Raw genomic sequence first — 21,407 nt, 5'->3', positions numbered from 1 at the left:
AGGTTTCCTGCACTCCAGGGGGGACTATCACGGTCCCTTCCAACTCTGCAATTCTATGAAAAGCCCTTTGTAACTGCAAGGGCACCAACTGGACACCAGTCTTTCTGGAAAGTAAGGTAAAAGGTAAAGGGTGGATGGTTCAGTCCAGTCAAAGGCAACTATGGGGTGTGGTGCTCATTTTTCTTTCAGGCCGAGGGAGCCGGCGTTTTTCCACAGACAGCTTTCTGGGTCATGTGGCCAGCATGACTAAACCGCTTCTAGTGCAACGAGACACCGTGACGGAAGCCAGAGTGCACGGAAACGCCGTTTACCTTCCCACCACAGTGGTACCTATTAATCTACTTGCACTGGTGTGCTTTCGAACTGCTAGATTGGCAGAAGCTGGGACAGAGCAACGGGAGCTCACCCCGTCATGGGGAGACGAACCGCTGACCTTCCGATCGGCAAGCCCAAGAGGCTCGGTGGTTTAGACTACAGCACTTGACCTCATCCCCAACAAAAGAATGTGAACCAAGCACGCCTTGTTAAACTTGCTACATCCCCACCTTTTCCCTTGCTGTAGTAGTTTAAACTGTGAGCTTCTTGGTGCACCAACCCATGTTCCCCCCAACGCCCATTGCTTATGTTACTCTAAACAGCGCTGTGTACATAGTGGCTGAGTTATTTCTTACTAATAATAATTCATGTGACTCCTTTGGCCTATGTGTATAGCACTCCCACATGGAATGATACCTGCGAATAGTTCCAAGCATTGTCCCACAGGAATCCAGAACATTTCACTGGAATGGTCTCTTGTGTTCAGATAGAATGAAATAGCTCAGGATCAGTGGGAGAGCAGCCACTTTCTGAAGGGTAACTTTGCAGGAGAAATTAGGAGGTCGTGACGCAAAAAAATGCCACTGATCCCAAAATTCCTGAAATGAGGTTAGTTGCAGGGCTCACTTCTTGGTGGGTGTTTCCTGTTTTGAGGCTTTCTGTCAGTCTTCTTAGCCAAGCCAAAGCACCACCAGCAGAAGCAATGAGACAGAGGCATGGCAGGAGAACTGAATCTCCTCTTTGCATATAGCGAACTCTAGGTCAAGCAGAAGAGATGCTCCAGAAGCTCTCTGATAATATTGTTCAAGATGGTAGGCTTTTATCACATCGAGAGGGGGTACCGCACTGGGGAGAGGGGGTGTTTTCCCACCAGGAATGGCAAGGCAACCTCTGAAATGTTGGTGGAAAATCAAGGAGCGGTCACGTATAGGCCTTCTGATCGACAAGCCCAAGAGGCTCAGTGGTTTAGATCACAGCACCACCAGCGTCCCTGAGAAGTAGTTCCCACCAAACTGAGTGGGACTTACTTCTGAGTAAAAAAAAGGGTTATGATTGCTCTGTTTTAACATTTTTCAAGGATGAAATGACATCAGCACTTAAAAAATGCACAAAGCACAGCTAGTTCCAGGTCAGAAATACTTGAGATGCGACAGGCAGAATACAATGTTCTGGAGAATTATATAAAGAGATGTTAGGCGTCAGGGGTCTTTTTACACTGCAATTGAAGCTCCATACCAGCTACCAAAAATTATACACTAGAATATCTACCAGCTAAACTGAGCTGAATACAACCATCAAAGAAGTTTGGTTGTTGAGAGCATCAATGTTCAAACACATAATTTTACAGAAATGAAACAGCGGGACTTTGCTGAGAATAGAACAGCAGCTTTTGGACCAGCAGTTCAATAAAGAATAGCTTATTTTCCAAGAGATCAGAAAATCTGCAGAGATCCATACCTCATTTGAAACAAAACTTACTGAAACCTGCCCCACCAGTCCCCGCTGATATTGCCCGGAAAAAGCTTGACCTCCCACCACTTTTCTGTGTATTTAGTTATTTTGGTCTTATTACATTTAATTGAAAGCTTGTTTTCTATAGTATTGGAATGAGTTCCTACAGCTGTATTAAATACATTCATTTTAGAAATATGTTACATTACAATCAAATCACATGTCTGAATCCATTTCAACCAAATTTGAGAGAAATGGTTTTCAACCCTCTTTTACCGTTGTGTTGGCAATGGCCATCTTTACATCTCTACTCCTAGCACCCCAACAAAAACACAATTTTAGAGTTCTTTTGGAGAGGGGGAAGGGCGATTCATTGGGTTGGATGCAACAGGACTTCCTCTTTCCCTCCTCTCCTCGCACGTTCCCAAAATCTGCTCTAAAGGGTTCCGCCAAAAACTCTGGACCAGATTTGGAAGGTGTGTGGGAAGCTGCAGGGAAGAGAAGGGGAACGTTCTGTTGCATGAATGGAATTGTGCAGTGCTGGATACAACCCTATTAAGCCACTGTTAAAATGTGCCACTAGCTGCAGAGTGCAAACTGCACAATCTGGGTTATTGTATAATAACAGCTTTGTAAAGTATACAGTTTGGGGTTGTTCCTCCTCCAGCTTAATTTCCCCTTATACATGGGTGCTGTTTCTTTTTTCCTCTTTTATTTACGTCTCACCAAGTTTAGCGCACATATAATATAATTAAGTACTTTTTTGAACTTTCAATAAAGATGTCTAGAAAGAAAAAAGAAAGAACAGAAACTAACCGGGCTTAGAAGAGTTGCAAAGGGGGTTATAAAGGAAAAGACATTTGACGAAACCTTTTTTTTTTCAAATGTAAGGGGGAAAGAAAGGAAAGCTCTCCCACCAGCCTCCCCAAACTGTCCATGGAGAATCTATACGGACTGCCAGTGTTTTAAGACCATGTAAAATGACACCATAATCTTAATGCTACATTCTTTTTCTTTGCTGTGACTGCACTGTATAATATTAAAATATATAAAAGACAATTTGGGTTACTGTACACTTTTTCATTCCATCTTTGTGTCTCTACCACCCCTACCCCCCACCCCCCACCCACAAATGGATACTCCCAACTAACAGGCTACCTAGAAAACTTAGTAAAAGCTAGATTGTGATAAATAAAGTTACTAGGAACCTGCACTCTGAGAAACACTCTAGCTGGTGAATTCCAACATACAAAATTCCATCCCCATAGAACTACCCAAACGAGTGGACCATCTTTTCTATGGCACCGGTACATACTCGCTCTTCCTTTGCCCTTCGCTTTTTCCTTTCTCTGTTGTATACCTGTATACCTGAAGGAGCGTCTCCACCCCCATCGTTCAGCCTGGACACTGAGATCCAGCGCCAAGGGCCTTCTGGCGGTTCCCTCATTGCGAGAAGTGAGGTTACAGGGAACCAGACAGAGGGCCTTCTCGGTAGTGGCACCCGCCTTGTGGAACTCCCTCCCTTCAGATGTGAAGGAAATAAGCAGCTATCTTCTCTTTAAAAGACATCTGAAGGCAGCCCTGTTTAGGGAAGTTTTTGATATTTAATGCTGTATTGTTTTTAACACTTGATTGGAAGCCGCCCAGAGTGGCTGGGGAAACTCACCCAGATGGGTGGGGTATAAATAATAAATTATTATTATTATTGTTATTGTATATGGCTCATAAAATCTTGCAGCTGGGTCAAGGAAGGTTGGTGAAAGAGGCTGCTTGGTCCCTGAATCTCCTTCCCTACCTGTGCTATCTCCAGAGCCAGCCCATTGGATCCTTCCAGCCATGCCTTGGCGGCTGTAGTAAACGCAGCCAATTAGGGCGAACAACAGGCAACTCCAGCTTGAGCGCCGCTGGCGGTCTACATACCCTGCTGCTGCAAAAGATGCTAGCGGGTCCCTCACAAGCGGCTTTTCGGGAGATGCGTAGGGAATGCAGGACCTGAACACCTCTGAGGCTGCAAAGCAGAAGATTGCGCCTGGCCCTCTAGATCCCAGTTATGTGCTTCCAACTTTCTGCTAGTGGGCCACCAGCATACAACCTACTGTAGTTTAAAAGCAAGTCATTTGTAAAGGTAAAGGGACCCCTGACCATTAGGTCCAGTCATGGCCAACTCTGGGGTTGCGCCGCTCATCTCGCTTTATTGGCCGAGGGAGTCGGCGTACAGCTTCCGGGTCATATGGCCAGCATGACTAAGTTGCTTCTGGTGAACCAGAACAGCACATGGAAACGCCATTTACCTTCCCGCCGGAGTGGTACCTATGTATCTACTTGCACTTTGATGTGCTTTCAAACTGCTAGGTGGGCAGGAGCAGGGACCGAGCAACAGGAGCTCACCCCGTCGCAGGGATTCGAACTGCCGACCTTCTGATCGGCAAGCTCTAGGCTCTGTGGTTTAACCCACAGCGCCACCCGCGTCCCAAGTCATTTATACTTAGGGATTTATTAGCACATACAGCACTTCGCACACAAGCTGCATCGTGCTGACTGAAACTCCTTGTGGCGCAAAAGGACCAGAGGTTAGAGTGCCGACACACTCCCAAGCAAATTCAGCATTGCCACAACGGAGAAAAGGGACACGAGGGCATTTTTTTAGCACAGGCTATACAAATCAGCGAGACGTGATGCGACTCGCTTCTGGGCTGCCTGTTGAGAGAAGGGCTGCAAACAAACATGGGCATTCCAATCCAACAGCGTCAGGAAGAAAAGGCTGCTTAAAATACAGGCCCTGACCTGTTTGGCGCTCCTCTCGAAGACCACATACTGCTGACACTGGTCAAGGCGTCTTTTCCTCATTGTCCAGTAGTGTAGGACACGGTTTTCCCTCTGGAAGAGCTCGTTCAGGATATCTGCCGGATCATAAAGAGGCCAAATCAATCGGTGCGCTGAGCAAAAAGCAAAGGCCTATGGAACTGATATATCTGGCAAGCCGTTGAGGCACCGTATTTTTCGCTCTATAGGATGCTCCGGACCATAGGATGCATCTTGTTTTAGAGGGGGAAAACAAGGGGGAAAAAATCTCCCCCTCTCTGCTCAGCGCCCCTTCAGCAAAGCGGCAGGAGAAATGGAGCCCCTTCCCTTTCTCCTCCCGCTTGGCTGAAGGGGCGCTGCACAGCTCTCCCTCTCTGCTGAAGCCAGGAGAGTCTTGATCTCCCGCCTTCAGCGAAAGCAACGCAAAGCCTCCGGAGCGCGGAGGCTTCGCGTTGCTATTGCTGAAGCCAAGGAGCCTGCATTCGCTCCATAGGACGCACACACATTTCCCCTTAATTTTTGGAAGGGAAAAAGTGCTTCCTATAGAGCGAAAAATACGGTAACTCAAATGAACATAAAGAAGTCAGGCATACAGCAGCAATAGTTGAAAACAAGCAGCAGTGGCAAGAGAACAGACTGAAAAAGAAGTTTCATTAAATCTCACATGTTGCTCTTGCAATACAAAGTAAGGATTCCTTGTCTGTAGGAAGGTTGAATCTCCTATGTCTGGTGTAAAGGGTAAAGGTAAAGGACCCTTGGACGGTTGAGTCCAGTCGAATTCGACTTTGGGGTACGGCACTCATCTCCACTTTCAGGCCGAGGGAACTGGCGTTTGTGCGCAGACAGCTTTCCGGGTCATGTGGCCTGCATGACTAAGCTGCTTTTAGTGCAACGGGACACCACGTCAAATTCCAGAGTGCACGGAAACGCTGTTTACCTTCCCACCATAGTGGTACCTATTTATCTACTCACGCTGGTGTGCTTTTGAACTGTTAGGTTGGCAGGAGCTGGGACAGAGCTATGGGAGCTCACTCCGTCATGCAGATTCGAACTGCTGACCCAAGAGGCTCAGTGGTTTAGACCACAGCACCACCCACATGCTTAAAGTGTCTGGTGTATCTGTGCCTAACATTTAAATATGGCCTTTATGTTGTTATGGCAAGCGGTCAATGCATGAAGCAACTCTCCAAGCGATAACTTCTACACCCAGTGCTGCCTGCTTGAATTTTCGGGATATCAGTGTATCTAACTCTGTTTGGATTATCATATATTGCTTAATAAGCTGCGATATGAACAAGCTTAGTACCCTTGCACACATCCACCTCCTCTTATGTGAGTGAACCAACAAGTCAGCAAATCTTCCTATCATTAACCAATGTGTTCCACTGCATCCAAACTAGGAACATAACGCTGACAGTTTCAGAACAAGCCAGGATATGAAATCATAGTTTAGAGTTGGATTCATATCCTGGCTTGTTCTGAAACCACTGGCCGTAGCATCCCAGTTCAGACCTAATGAGAAACTAGTGTTAACTGAAGACTTCCTGGCGTGTTCATTTGCTTGCACAAAGGGAGAAGTGCACAGATACTAGATCCATTCGTATCTTGGCTTATTAAATGGAGATACGATCATCCAAAGGCGGCCACTGAATGTCCCAGAATTCATGGCAGATCAACATGAAAATACAAAGCTGTGAATATACACACAAAATAAAATAAATGAAGCAGAGTGGTGCCATTTCAGCTCCTCACTGAGATCTGCAATTTTTTTCCACACTCCAAAGTGTTCATCATACTCATAACTGGTCCTCAGCTTGCTGTTTTCAAACACATTAATTCGTCTATTTATTCATTTAAGGTATTTCTGTAACACCCTTCAATTTACAACTATCATTTTTCTATTTAAAGGAACAGTCAATAAAACAGAGTGCAGAAAAAGCATTAAAAACAGAGCCACTAATCACTTAAAAAAACAAACCAACCAGGTGTTAAAAGTCTGGCCGGGGAGCGGGCAATAAAAATTCTCCACCATGCCCTTAAAAAGTTACTAACACAGGTGCCAGGCAAGCTCACCTGGGGAGGGAGTTTTAGTAATGGGACACCACAACCGAAAAAGCTCTCTCCCCAGTTATCACCTGCCTTACCTCCAATGGTCTGGCCACTCAGAGGAGGGACGTTGAAAACAGGTGTATGTCAGGCTGCTGTAGGAAGAGATGTTCTACTGGGGACCCACGTTGGCCAAGCTGTGCAGGGTTTTAAAATGCAACCACCAACTAACTTCATGGAAGACTTTATAAGCACTACATAGGACACTGATTTCATTATTTTTGTGCATTCTGATTCCTGCTTATTTTAAGGATAGGTCTTGATCATTTTCTCTGTGTTAATGTCTCTGTTACAGCTCTTATTTTGTTTTATTTAGCAGTTTGCAATAAATAAATGTGCTGCTGGGTTTGTGGAATATTTTATTTGCATGAAATATTTAGAAAATCTGTGTATTTATATATATAGCTGACGGACAATTAATTGGAAGTTTCTTAGTTTTTTAACCTCTCCCTCTCTCTTAATGCTATCTCTATCTATTCCTTTTTTGTTCTCTCTATTTTTCCTCTCCCCCCCCCCCCCCCCGATCGATGTTTTCATTTTATCTAGATCCGTGGTTCCCAACCAGGGGAGCAATTCGATTTTTAAGGGAGGCAATTCGAGAATGAGTTATTAACAGTGAATGGCCTTTTAGGCTTCCTCCATGTGAATAGGAGTTCACTTTTTGAATAATCAGGATTTTAGAGATGCATGGCCAAAAAAAGTTGGGAACCACTGATCTAAAGCCTGGACAAAAAAAGATATTTGATTATCATCTTTGTATCTCTCTTTATAAAACCTGATAAAATTTATTCAAAAAGAGGGGAAAAAGAAACTCTGTTTCACACGCAGGCACAGGTAAGTGTGTAATTTACACAAACAAAGGAAACATGCTTAAATGTTTGGCACTGTGGTCATTTGTTATTAATACATTATCTCAAGTTGCAAAAAAATCCCACAACTTCCACTGTTGTGCTCCCCCCCCCAAAAAAACTTATTTTTTTGCCCGGTGACAACCACAGCTAGGAGTTCTTTATTGCTCTTAGCATGGCTTGAGATGCTAACAGGGGCAGCTAATGCACAGCTGATTTGCACCCTTGTTCTGTGTGTGCTTCGTGAGTATCACCCGCATAAACCAGAACTGTATCACAACCTTACCAGCGGAATGGTTGAACTGTATTAAGATCGACAGGTAGCCAGCCCATCGTGCATGCTTACTTTTCACCTGCTGTTCAGGGGCCTTGATGTGAGTCACCATCCCTGGCATGTTGACGCTATTCCTGTGCAGGTATTTCAGGAAGACATCAGCATTTCGCCGAGCCAGCGTGCAAGCCTGGAAGAGACCACAGACAGACACATCAGGGCAGGCATGCGCAAAGTGATGCTCACTGACCTTGTCGTTTTAGGCACTACAAGTGGAAATTTAAATTCCGCTACAGCCTGCGTGTAATGGCTTGAACAAACAAAGCAAATTTGGCCCATTCCTCTTGGGCTGCACAACACAGATGCTTCTCTATGAGCAAGTAAGGTAAAGGGACCCCTGACCATAAGGTCCAGTCGTGGCCGACTCTGGGGTTGCGGCGCTCATCTCGCTTTATTGGCCGAGGGGGCTGGCATACAGCTTCCGGGTCATGTGGCCAGCATGACTAAGCCGCTTCTAGTGAACCAGAGCAATGCACGGAAATGCCGTTTACCTTCCCGCCGGAGCGGTACCTATTTATCTACTTGCACTTTGATGTGCTTTCGAACTGCTAGGTTGGCAGGAGCTGGGACCGAACAACGGGCGCTCACCCCGTTGCGGGGATTCGAACCACCGACCTTCTGATCGGCAAGTCCTAGGCTCTGTGGTTTAACCCACAGCGCTACCTGTGTCCCTTCTATGAGCAAGTAGGAAGGCTCAATTCCTCTGTGCCATGTTCTTCCATGGATGTTCCATGCCTGGCAAGTGCGAGTCTTGTTCCCCAACCTCAGTTCTCCTAGTACCACACGCTAGCACTGTTTCCAGAGCGTGGCTGCAGGGCATCAACTGTCAAGCTATTTTTTGATCAAGGAAAACATCATCACAGTGGTTTAGAGAGGGGGAAAAGCAGTTTAGTTACGTTTATAGGACAGTCGCTGGTCATATTTTTACATGGGCCATGTTCAGACATAATGCTGAGCCAAGAAACATAGCTTAGCGTGAGCACACTGGTTCCTAAGGAGGAGATTACACCGGTTTTGCTCCCCACCCTCCTCCCCCAAGTCCTTTTATTTATTTGCAAACTTATAATCTGCACTTTCATACAAAAATATATATAGCAAGATCGGATGCAACGTGTATAAATAAAAATGAGCCAAATGGCCGTTAAGGCACCATTAAATACATCAATAAATACTGATAGGTTAAAAGAAAAGGAAAAAATGCATGTTGTAAGGTGCTTCAACAAAAAGTTGTCTGAAAGAAGGGAGGGATGCTTCCTGTTGAATCTGTACTGTGGCAGGGAGTTCCACGGGGCAGGGTCTGCCACACTAAGGGCTTGGTCCCTAGTGATGACCAAAGGGACCTCAGGGGTGTGGATAACCCCTAGAAGCGTCCCATCTGAGGACCTCAGTAATTGGAGTCTTTTAGCATGCCGTGGCAGCCAAAACAAGGTCTGGTTTAGCGCAGCAGCCAAACATGAGACTGTGGTTAAGCTCTCTCTTCCTTAAGCAACACTCAGGATTCAGGAACAGAAGTAAATCCTTTCACAGCATTTCCATGCTGTGTTTTGCTCTTAAACACTAATAGGGAAATAGTTGCTTGATGTGACCAGCTGCCCTCAATTATTACATTATTTGCTAGGACTCATAATCTGCAGATTATAAACGAGGAGCACCAGCAGACAAGGACATACGTGCAAAAATCTCTTAATTATACTAGCTTCTAAAGAGCAAGAGTGTTCGTTTTGGAGATTTGGAGTTCTTCGGGTAGCAGGCCAAAGAATAAAACAAGCTCTAACATAAAAAAAACCCAAGCAGCACTCAGTTCTGTTGAAATCTCTTGAAGCTACTAATCAAGGAGACTAACTGAATATCGGAGGCAGAAGACAGAGGTGCCCACTGATATTATAAAGGCTGCAGCCCTAAATGTAGATTTAGGTACTCAAATGAGGTTCACATCTGAGTAACCATGTTTAGTAGCAGCTGAAAAGCCAATAGAAATAAAGGGAAGCATTTTGCATTTCATGCATGGTACGAATTGAGGTTCACTTTCTGGTCACCTTCACCTAAATGGACAAAGTAGCAATCAGTTTACACTACAGAACACACACTTCCCTTAACCACTGCAGCCTTTCCTGCCTCTCTCTCTTCTCTAAAAATGAGCTTCTGATATCTGAAAACAGATTACTAGTAAAAAATGGAAAAGTGATAGCAGAGGTGACAGCTGGAAGCCCCCGATCCGGTCAAGTCACTATGTTAAGCCCTTTATACATTGACCTTAGAATTCTTATTTATTCAACAAAATTCATGGACAAAGTGGACCCTCATCCACAAAAGCTTATGCCACAATTAAACCTATTAATTTTGAAAACTGCCGCAAGACTCTGCTGTTTTCGCAAGGTATCTCATAAGCTTTGCTTTATTTTTAGCACCGCCAGAAACGGCCAAAAATGAGCTTGCTTCAATATTAAATGGGCAATCAAGCAGATTCATGTCCTTGTGCTTCCTCGCTTCTTCAGCCTTCTGCTCCAATTAACTAACTGCACTGTGTTTGACAGCTTTTATTTGCTATTTTGAGAAGCCGCAAACCTTCTTCTATATCCTGCGCCCGCCCGTTAGCTTTCCAGTCCATCTTTCCTTGCCCCTTTTCTCTGCAGAAAGAGTAGAACGGATTGACAGCTGCTGGCTTCAACTTTGCCACACCAGGGACCCACTTTTCAATTTCCTACTAGGTAGGAGGATCCAATTGGTGCTCTTAAGTTGATAGACAGGCTTTTGATTCGATGGACACCTGCTGCTAATGGCCGAGGAAAGGGAGATGATTTCTTGCTGTTTTTCCCTTCCTCCTTCCGCCTTCTCTGGAGGGTCCCCCAACAAAATATAGCAAATTTTCAGGGGTGTTGAGGGCTGCACAGAGAGGGAGAAGGACACAAAAACCATCTCTCCTTTTCTTCCTTAGGAGGAAGCAGAATCAAAAACCCTTCCACGAGCACAAACAGGATTCCACGCTGTGTAGCACCTTCCCTTTAGGATGATGGACCCAAGTGAGTCAAGTCCATTGATTCCCATGGGACTACTCTAAGGATGACTAAGGTTGGAGGCGGCCCAATAATACCAACATAGGGTACAGTAGGTACAACTTAAGTGTACGATAAGACAATGCAATTTAAAAAAAATTAAATGGGCAAAACATCAGCTAAAACACATTAAGGTAAAGATATAATAATCAGATCTCAGCAGATCATCACTAGTAGGCAGTAGAGCATTCGCACAACTCTACCAAAAAGCCTAGGTGGAAAGGTATGGGTTTGGGGCAGTGTCAAAACGCAAATAAAACAAAAGGGCACGGCTTATCTCAAGGGGGAGAGAATTTCACAAAATAGGCAATCCTTCCGTAATGGATCCAGGGGCAAACTTTTTCAGCAGGGGGCCAGTCCACTGTCCCTCAGACCTTGTGGGGGGCCAGACTATATTTTTTGGGGGGGAAATGAACGAATTCCTATGCCCCACAAATAACCCAGAGATGCATTTTTTATTTTTATTTTTTGCTTAATGTATGTAGGGTTTGGTGTCAGCGTTGCTCGTGCTGTTCATTTGAGTTTCTTTGGTGGTGAGAGGTTGGAGTTGGCCTAGGGTATGGTTGTTTGTTTGTGATTGGCTGACGTGATCTGTGTTTTCGTGTGTGAGTGGGGTGGGTGGGTGTTTTGAATCAGGTTAGCCATATTGATTTGTATGCTGTTGGTGGATTATTGCCATTGTCTTGTTGGGCTGTGTATGTGATAAAGGGGAGCCATACCGGGGTAAAGGCGTCTTCTTCTGTTTGTCCCCGTGTCAGTTTCAGTTTATTGGTTATTTTTTCTAGTAGGGCTGTTTCCCATAGTATTTCGTACCATTGGTCCAGAGATGCATTTTAAATAAAAGGACACATTCTACTCATGTAAAAACACGCTGATTCCCGGACCATCCGCAGGTCGAATTTAGAAGGCAATTGGGCCGGATCCGGTCCCTAGTTTGCCTACCCGTGGATTAGGCAATCTTGTCTGCCCGTTTTATATGCACGGTTGCAAAACCCAGCCTTGAAATATAGTGTTCATAGACACACGAACTTCTCCTTGTTACCTTCAGAAATGCCTCCTTCTGTTCAAGGTGTTTACTTATCATAGGCGTTACATGGTCTGTTTCCGAGTTGGGGCCCAGTTTGTCAGCTCCTCCGCACCAGTCTTCTTCTCGCTTGTACTCTTGCTCCAAGCTTTCCAGTACGCTGCAGACCTATTGGCCAACAGACAAGAAAAGACAGAGTAAGGGTTTCTGTTGCAGGATGAGGGCTAACCCATCAATACTGAAAGGTCATGTTGTGTGGATGCCTGATTAACTTTTCCCAAAGCAACTACGGTACTCTATTCCGAACTTAAAAATGGAAAGCGTAATGCTCGTGGTCAACAAAAGGGGTTTAAAGACTCTCAAGGCAAATCTTTAAAAATGTAGTCTAAGCACCGACAACTGGGAAACACAGGCCTGCGAGTGCTCCAGTTGGAGAACAGCCTTACCTGAATGTTAGAAGGATGCTGGAACGAAGTTATATGGCTTTAGCAGAAATGTTATAAAGAATTAAGTAAAAATAGATTGTTAATGGACCAAAGTGGAAAATTTAAGGTTAGAGTGTCTTAAGTCAAATTTTAGAACGAAAATTGAGAAAGATGGAAAGGACTTGCTGAAATAGCTAATTGAACTAGAATACAAAAAAGGGAGGTGTGAGGAGGTCGATGAAACAAGTATATGAAAGGTAAAGACATGGAAAGGCTGGATGTGTTTTTAAATGTTTTTGTTCCGTTTTTTCGTTGTTTTATTGTATTTTTTTGTTTTTTCTTTTTTTTTCTTTTTTGATGTAAGGTATTGTTTTGTTTTGTTTAATTTTTTATTGTTCTTTTTCTCTTTTTGTAACTTGCAAACTCCTAATAAATATCTTTTTTTAAAAAAGAGAGAGAACAGCCTTTACCAAAGGTGTCATGGGCTTTGAATCTAGATTCAGGTAGGTAGACGTGCTGGTCTGACGCAGCTGAAATAAATAATTAAAAAAAAAAAATGTCCAGTGGCACCTTAGAGACCAACTAAGTTTGTTCTGAGTATAAGCTTTCGTGTGCATGCACACTTCTTCAGATACACTGAAACAGAAGTCACCAGACCCTTATATATAGTGGGAGGGTGGGGTGGGGTTTATCTCAGAAGGGTGGTAGGAGATGGGTGATTGACTCAATGGATATGGTAAACCTGTTGACTTTTTTTGGTCATCTGCATACTATCCCTTGCTTTTTCCTGTAGGACTAACTGCAGTCATTAACAGTCTGTTATCTGAAGAAGTGTGCATGCACATGAAATCTTATACCCAGAACAAACTTAGTTGTTCTCTAAGGTGCTACTGGACAATTTTTTAATGGGCTTTGAAGATGCTCAAATGCAGGACTAAAGGGAGAAACGTGCTAAGAGGAAGGCACGCTTGGCAAACCCTCACCATGATCAACTCCCACCCAGAAACCTATGTCCCCACTGTGGAAGGACGTGTGGATCCAGAATTGGCCTCCACAGTCACTTACGGACTCACTGTTAAAACCGTGTTCATGGAAGACAATCTTACTCAGCTACGAGTGATTGCCAAAGAAGAAGACTGAAAGGACTGGCATTCACTTCACATCTACAACCTGATTTGACAGCTTCCTCAGAAGTCACACAATGCAAACACTGGGTCAACATTACGTCTCTTCACTACTCCCAGCTTCCCTCACCTGTGGTTTGCAAACAGAGGTTACTTCAATACCACAGGTCCATTCTGCTAAAGCCAAGTGAACAAAGCAGTTGTTAGTAAGCCCTTGGTAATGTGAGCAAGCCCATCTTTAGCACTGGAACGGCTTAATTGCTCCCGAGCTGCAATTACTTGTAAGGCTCGCTTTTTGAAAAGTTAAGAAGCCTAAGAAAAGTTAAGAAGCTCTAAAAAAAAAGTTAAGGGCAGCAACAGGACCCTCTCGCCTTCACTGATGTCTAGTTTTGGCCTTAGATTAATTTAATCTGGAATCAATAAACTACTGAGGTTAAAGGGAGAGTGGTAGAGAAACTTCTAGAAAGCAGGCTTTAGGACTTATACACCTACTACCTGAAACCCAGTCCATTCAAGAAATGGTGTGTTTCGTTTTATACAAAAAATATACACACAGAGATGCTCATTTTCAAGTTACACCTAGGAACGTGTTTCCATTTTCAAGTATTGTGACTGTAATGCTGGATGGCAACATACAGAGAAAAGCAAATGAACCAAGTCTGTAAGATGGAATTGCTTTCCCTTATTAACCTCAGTTGAGTGAATCTGGGCTTTAAAACCAATCTGTCGTGAAACCAGCCCTTGAAACCATTTACCAGCAGCCACACTGTTGGCTCGGCGAGCCATTGCCCTCTACCTGCTCAGATGTTTTGTAAAAGGCCACAGAGGCGTTCACAAGCTTGAGCCGATCTTCCATCTTGAGCATCAGCTGCTGCCAATGAGAGGCCACTTTCTCCGCGCAGTCCCGGATCATGTCCATGTCGTAGTGATTCGCCTGCAACATCGCCTCGGCTTTCTGCTGCACTTGCAATGCGCTCTGGTGCGTTTTCTGATCAAATACAAACGGAACACAACACTTAATTCGTGAAAAGCATTCTGTGCGTTTTCAAAATGGGTTACGCCCTCCTCTTGACAGTTAAATGGCGATTGCACAACAGCTAAATGCTCATTAATCTGGCAACTGCAAGCGAAATGTCCTTCCTCTTTCTCCCTCCTCCTAACTCTGGCCAACTTAGGGTCAAGGAAGCCAACCCAGCAATGCAGCAATCTGTATTCAAGTGCTGGCTTTTGAGGCTATCCTTGTGTGTGTATCTTAAAATGTGGCATCAGTTGTATATGTTGTCCACAAGTGTTACTAAAGAATTATCCACGAGCCAGAACAGTTAGACTGACTTCTAGGTGCCACCTCTGCCTTAGAAATCCTTCTCAAAGCTATAAAGGTAAAGGACCCCTGGACGATTAAGTCCAGTCAAAGGCAACTGGAGTTGTGGCGCTCATCTCGCTTTCAGGCCGAGGGAGCCGCATTGGTCCACAGACAGCTTTCTGGGTCATGTGGCCAGCGTGACTAAACCGCTTCTAGTGCAACAGAACACTGTGACGGAAACTAGAGCACACAGAAACACCGTTTACCTTCCTGCCACAGCAGTACCTGCTTATCTACTTGTATTGTATTGGCATGCTTTTGAACTGCTAGGTTGGCAGAAGCTGGGACAGAGCAACAGGAGCTCACCCCATCATAGGGATTCGAACCGCCAACCCGATCGGCAAGCCCAAGAGGCTCAGTGGTTTAGACCACAGCACCTGACCTCATCCCCAACAAAAGAATGTGAACCAAACACACCTTGTTAAACTTGCTACATCCCCACCTTTTCCCTTGCTGTAGTAGTTTAAATTGTGAGCTTGTTGGGGCACTAACCCATGTTCCCCCCAACGCCCATTGCTTATGTTGCTCTAAACAGCGCTGTGTACATAGCAGCTGAGTTATTTCTTACCAATAATAATTCATGTGAGTCCCTTGAGCTATGTGTGTAGCATCGTGAAGCGTTGTCTCCCCCCCAACATGGAATGATACTTGTGAATGGTTCCAAGCATTGTCCCACAGGAATCCAGAACATTTCACCGGAACCGTCTCTTGCGTTCAGACAGAATGAAATAGTTCAGGATCGGTGGGAGAGCGGCCACTTTCTGAAGGGTAACTTTGCAGGAGAAATTAGGAGGTCGCGACGCAAAAAACGCCACAGATCCCAAAATTCCTGAAATGAGGTTAGTTGGAGGGCTCTCTTCTTGGTGGGTGTTTCCTGTTTTGAGGCTTTCTGTCAGTCTTCCTTAGCCAAGCCAAAGCACCGCTGGCAAAAGCCATGAGACAGAGGCATGGCAGGAGAACAGAATCTCCTCTTTGCAAGTAGCGAACCCCAAGGGAAGCAGAAAAGATGCTCCAGAAGCTCTCTGATAATATTGTGCAAGATGGTAGGCTTTTATCACATCGAGAGGGGGTACCACACTGGGGAGAGGGGGTATTTTCCCACCAGGAATGGGAAGGCAACCTATGAAATGTTGGTGGAAAATCAGGGAGTGGTCACCTATGACTGATGAAACTACACGGAGACAAGTATTTCTCTTTCCATTGGTTCTGTGTAGCTTCTTCTAACGGGGAAGGAAAGCCACTGCTGGAATGGTTGAGAAGCTGATAACAGGATTCATATTTCAGTCCCACCTCCCCACCACCTCCCCTAAAAGCTAGGCTCTCAGCACACACCTTTTGTGTCATCTACATCTAGTCTACACACAGCTGCAACAATACAGCAGCGCGAGAAAGCAAGCCCCACGAGACAGAAATCAGAGCACTCTCACCTGATTATAGTTAAGGATTCCAGGTCTAGGTTGTAACGGGGACTACATGGCACGCGAATGAAGAGTAATATATCTGCACACAATGCTCGCACACCCTTAAACTGGGTAGGTAGGGAAAGCAGGGCGCACTAGGCAACAGGCCCCTGTTGCTCCGCATACTGGATCCCAGTTCAAGCAGCCTCGGGAGACTGGGAGTAACTGGTTGCCTTTTTATGTGCTCGCAAAGCTTCACATGCCATAACCAGAGCACCACACCTGGAGCAACTGCCCGAATTATACGAAGTTATATGAATTATACTATTATACTAATTATACTATTTGCAAAAAGGGGACCTCTCTATACCCTATAAGTGGGACCCTTGGGGAATAAGTTTGTCCCACTTTTATCAAGTCTTCTGGAACGCTCATGGGTTGGGGGTGGGGGCAGGGGAAGCAGGTTTCCCCCTGCCATGTGGCCATTTTTCACCTGGAGTAGATAGGTAGCCGTGTTGGTCTGCCATAGTCAAAATAAAAAAATTCCTTCCAGTAGCACCTTAAAGACCAACTAAGTTAGTTCTTGGTATGAGCTTTCGTGTGCATGCACACTTCTTCAGATATCTGAAGAAGTGTGCATGCACACGAAAGCTCATACCAAGAACTAACTTAGTTGGTCTTTAAGGTGCTACTGGAAGGAATTTTTTCATTTTTCACCTGTCTGCTATAGGACTGCATGCCTATGCTTGCAGAAGCGTTCCCCTTTCAACAAGACCGGGAATTCTTCAAAGATGGTGTGTTCCTGATTGCTTGGAGAGGGATGTGGGCCGACTGAAAACACCCCAATAATGTGCATGCAGTGAATGGGGGGGGGGTCCTGCAGCTACGATGCTTCTCCCAATCATACGTGATGGGTTCGTTGAATGTGTAGAGGGAAGCCCATACAACTGTACTCCACCTGCGCTGCCAAAATGCTTTATTACTGCTATTAAAGGTAAAGGGACCCCTGACCATTAGGTCTAGTCGTGGCCGACTCTAGGGTTGAGGCGCTCATCTTGCTTTATTGGCCGAGGGAGCCGGCGTACAGCTTCCGGGTCATGTGGCCAGCATGACTAAGCCGCTTCTGGCGAACCAGAGCAGCGCACGGAAACGCCGTTTACCTTCCAGCCGGAGCGGTACCTATTTATCTACTTGCACTTTGACGTGCTTTCGAACTGCTAGGTTGGCAGGAGCAGGGACCGAGCAGCAGGAGCTCACCCCGTCGCAGGGATTCGAACCGCTGACCTTCTGATTGGCAAGTCCTAGGCTCTGTGGTTTAACCCACAGTGCCACCCGCGTCCCTTATTACTGCTATTATGTAATTTTAAATATCACTTTTCAAACAAGCTTCAATCCTATTACTGTTGAGTGTTCAAAGTGGTTATCAGATACTTTCACAGTATCCTTACCACAACAATGTGAGATAGGCTGGTATTAGTAACCAGGTACTTCTTTACAGCAATGAAGAGTAGATATTTGTTTAAGAGCTGCAAAAGAGCATAAATGTACCAAACTGTTTTGCTACAGGTTATTATTAAGTGCTCTGTGGCCACGCAGATTCCTGGGTCCCTTTTTGACTTGAGACGTTTGCTGCTTTTAGCAAAAAACCCTGGGCTCTGATGGAAGAAAAGAGGGGTATGAACGCTAGAAAACAAATGCATAAATAAAAAGGAGACGCAGAGAGGGTGTGCTGGAGGAAAGCAGAACCTCCAGGTTTGAAATCTAACTTTGCTCTGGAATTCTTAAGTATAACCAGTATATAGCCCGCTCTATCGCATTCTACCAAAGTAGCCCCCGGTTATAGTTCCTACACATTTATCCCCTAAAAGGACAAATATCTACACTGCAGATTCTAAAAGGAAGGAATGTTATACCGAAAATTTACCAAAGCTGCCAAGAGTGAGGACACAGACACTGCAAACTGTGAACAACAGAAAGGGAAAACGGAAAACTCCGCAGAACGACAGTAGAACAGAAGGCAGTTACTGTAGCACCAAGGATTTCTGAAAATAAAAAGCTTCCCAATGGATAAAAGCAAAGGATTTTACTTTTAGCAATCTTAAGCACTCACATCTCACTACGTATTACCAGAAAAAAAAATTAAACCGTACAGCAGTCGTTTTCAATGCTCTGGGCCTCTATTTTAGTCACGTCACCTATCCCAAGTAAGGTGAAGATTAGAACAGGATTGCTGGTCATGTAGTAGTAGTAGTAGTAGTAGTCGTAGTAGTAGTAGTAGTAGTAGTAATATTGCACGCATCTGACTGGGTTGCCCCTGGCATTCTGGGCAGCTCACAACAAATTGTAAAATATCCAAAACAGGGCTGCATTTAGAAAAGTCAGATAGTTGTTTATTTCCTTGACATCTGAAGGGAGGGCATTCCACAGGGCGGGTGCCACTACCAAGAAGACCCTCTGCCTGGTTCCCTGTAACCTCACTTCTCGCAGTGAGGTAACCCCCAAAAGGCCCTCAGAGCTGGACCTCAGGGCTGAATGACAGTGGTGGAGACACTCCTTCAGGTATATGGGGCTGAAAGTGTTTAGGGGCATTAAAGGTCAGCACCAACACTTTGAATTTGGCTTGGAAATGTACTGGGAGCCAATGCAGATCTTTCAGGATCGGTGTTATATGGTCCTGGCAGCTGCTCCCAGTCACCAGTCTGGCAGGCCCCTTGAACTAAAGAAGCACATTAAATTAAGAGGCACGTTAGCAGTGGCACGAGGGCTTTCCACATTATTGCTTCATGGTAGTGCGTGGCATTTAGCAATGGAAAATGATGATGCCCCCATAGCAAATGAACTATCTCTTGGTTAATAAATCTTCAGCAATGAATTCCACCCGGTGAAATGCACAGTGATAGCCACAAATGCTGCTCAAGAGGTAACCAGAAATCAAATTTATGAACAAAGTTTTTAATCTCCGTTTTGTCCTGCTGAGGGCTGACGCTTTTGTAAGAAGGCGGGAAAGCTGCTTTAAGCAGAGTCAGACTAGCAAGCAATCAGGCTCAATATTGTGTCCACCTTGACTGGCCGCGGTTCTCCAGCATTTTACAAAAGAGTCTTTTGGAGACCTGGACTGAATCTGGGTCATTCTGCATGAAGACTTTCACTAAGCAGGAGCCAAAATATTATTTCGGCATCTTTAGGAACCCTTCACTGGTCATTGTGCCATGTTGACAAATACCTTAGTCGTTTTTCTGCTGGCTGATACACATCAACAGGCAAACGGGCGTTTGACTAACATCTCTCCTCTTGTGTAAAATATAGTTAGCAGCAGACTCATGAAAAATCAGGCAAGGACTGCCTTGTTTCTGCAGCTATCTACTGGCATTGGGAGATTTAAACACTATCAATCTGACACATGATTAGTAACCAGCAAATTTAAATTATAAACCGAGTTGTTCCTCTAGTGCAGGCTTCCTCAAACTCAGCCCTCCAGGTGTTTTGAGACTACAATTCCCATCATCCCTGACCACTGGTCCTGCTAGCTAGGGATCATGGGAGTTGTAGGCCAAAAACGTCTGGAGGGCGGAGGTTGAGGAAGCCTGCTCTAGTGTAAGTGCAAAAAGAGAACGAAAGGTATCTCGGCACGCTCTGCTGGACCGCAAAGTCGAGAGCAATAGCCCAAAACACTTTTACCTCTATTGCATGCTGGAATTGTTCGTGTTCGCGCTGCAACTGCTCAGCTTCTTGTAGCGAGCTGGCAGTGATCAGTCCGGCATTTAACATGGACTCTCCGTTTCGGATCCAGCCCAATACCTGAAATGCAGCAGGAGAGAGCACAGCTTAGCACAGTGGTTCTCAAAGGGGGTGGCAGGAAGATTCCAGAAAAAGCAAACATTTAAACATTTCCATATAGTATAATACAGTATAGTATCAGAGTACAGTGGTACCTCGGGTTACATACGCTTCAGGTTACATACGTTTCAGGTTACAGACTCCGCTAACCCAGAAATAGTACCTCGGGTTAAGAACTTTGCTTCAGGATGAGAACAGAAACCGTGCGGTGGCGTGGCAGGAGGCCCCAAGTAGCGCTTCAGGTTAAGAACAGTTTCAGGTTAAGAATGGACCTCCGGAACGAATTAAGTACGTAACCAGAGGTACCACTGTATTTATTTATTTGCAGAATATGGATGGGTGATACTGAAGACAATCCCAGTTGTGATCCAGAAACACCATTCTAACAGTGTGCTGAATAAGACTCATTTATCCTTATATTTTGGGAATGATCCATGTTCGTATGTAGCTGCATTGATTTATACTTTCTTGATGTCCCACGATCATATGATAAAGTAGTTGTGCTCTATGTTATAAACCAAGCACTGCTAGGAGTTGTATCTTTTGGTTTTCCAATGTACTTCTAACAACGTAAAATTCGGTGTGGTGCAAGCAAATTCTTATTCTGAAAGTGTGACCTGGGGGGAAAGCTTGAGAACCACTGGTTTAGAACATTCTCTTTACGTCTAGAGCAGTTCCCCAAACTTGGGTCTCCAGCTGGTTTTGGACTACAGTTCCCATCATCCCTGACCACCGGACCTGTTACCTAGGAATGATGGGAGTTATAGTCCAAAAACAGCTGGAGGCCCAAGTTTGGGAAACACTGGTCTAGAGCAATACATCTGAAAACGTTCCTATTGTTAAAGAGCAATACTCAAAGATGGGGGAATTTGTTTCACGCGGCAGTGTTAACGATGGTGCCAACGTCAGACCGTTCCAAAGCTCAGCTTTCACCAGCTTATTATCAAACGTACTTTGGTTTTCTGTTCTTTTCCGTAGAGGAAGCAGCATACTTCCTGTGGACTCCCATCCCTCCTCCTGCCTCCTCAAATCCTGGCTTACCATACATTTGATTGCCATGAATGGAAATTTAATCAGGATTCTAAAAGGTGCATCGTGGGCCAGGGTTAGCAATTTTTCAGTATCACAGGGCGCCCTAGCAGAGGAGGGAGACGATGTGCAAGGGTGGAGCAGGGTGAGTTGGTTCACACCTGATCACTCCATGCTAGTAAGTGTGGCAACTGCACTAGATCTTGAAAGCGCAATGCACCTTCGCAATGATGGACCAAGTGCTACAGAGATCACCATTTTACAATAATGGTGGCAAAAGCACAGAGCCTTTTTCTCT

At 44.9% G+C, this 21,407-nt stretch overlaps 1 protein-coding gene and 1 long non-coding RNA gene across 8 annotated transcripts in view; one reads left to right on the top strand and one right to left on the bottom strand.

Annotated features, from left to right (window-relative positions):
* TRIO (trio Rho guanine nucleotide exchange factor) overlaps positions 1–21,407 on the bottom strand; it is a 268,574-nt gene that overhangs the window by 111,813 nt on the left and 135,354 nt on the right. For all 7 annotated transcript variants that reach the window (XR_014529571.1, XM_083518908.1, XM_083518913.1 and 4 more), the window contains exons 16-20: positions 19,922–20,041; positions 14,277–14,468; positions 11,950–12,099; positions 7,870–7,984; positions 4,552–4,667 (exon numbers count right to left, since the gene is read on the bottom strand). Coding sequence is in view for 6 of the 7 variants with exons in the window: in XM_083518908.1 (XP_083375034.1) it covers positions 4,552–4,667; positions 7,870–7,984; positions 11,950–12,099; positions 14,277–14,468; positions 19,922–20,041 (693 nt within the window). In the remaining variant the exon portion in view is untranslated. The remainder of the gene's footprint in view (positions 1–4,551; positions 4,668–7,869; positions 7,985–11,949; positions 12,100–14,276; positions 14,469–19,921; positions 20,042–21,407) is intronic.
* Positions 817–18,466, top strand: LOC310714426. Its single transcript, XR_014529745.1, has 3 exons — positions 817–924; positions 15,522–15,682; positions 18,132–18,466. It is a non-coding gene; the product is annotated as an uncharacterized lncRNA (long non-coding RNA).

This window comes from Podarcis liolepis (genome assembly GCF_965112155.1).
Source record: "Podarcis liolepis genome assembly, chromosome: 8".
Lineage (NCBI taxonomy): Eukaryota > Metazoa > Chordata > Lepidosauria > Squamata > Lacertidae > Podarcis > Podarcis liolepis.
This window is presented reverse-complemented; position numbering and strand designations above follow the sequence as displayed.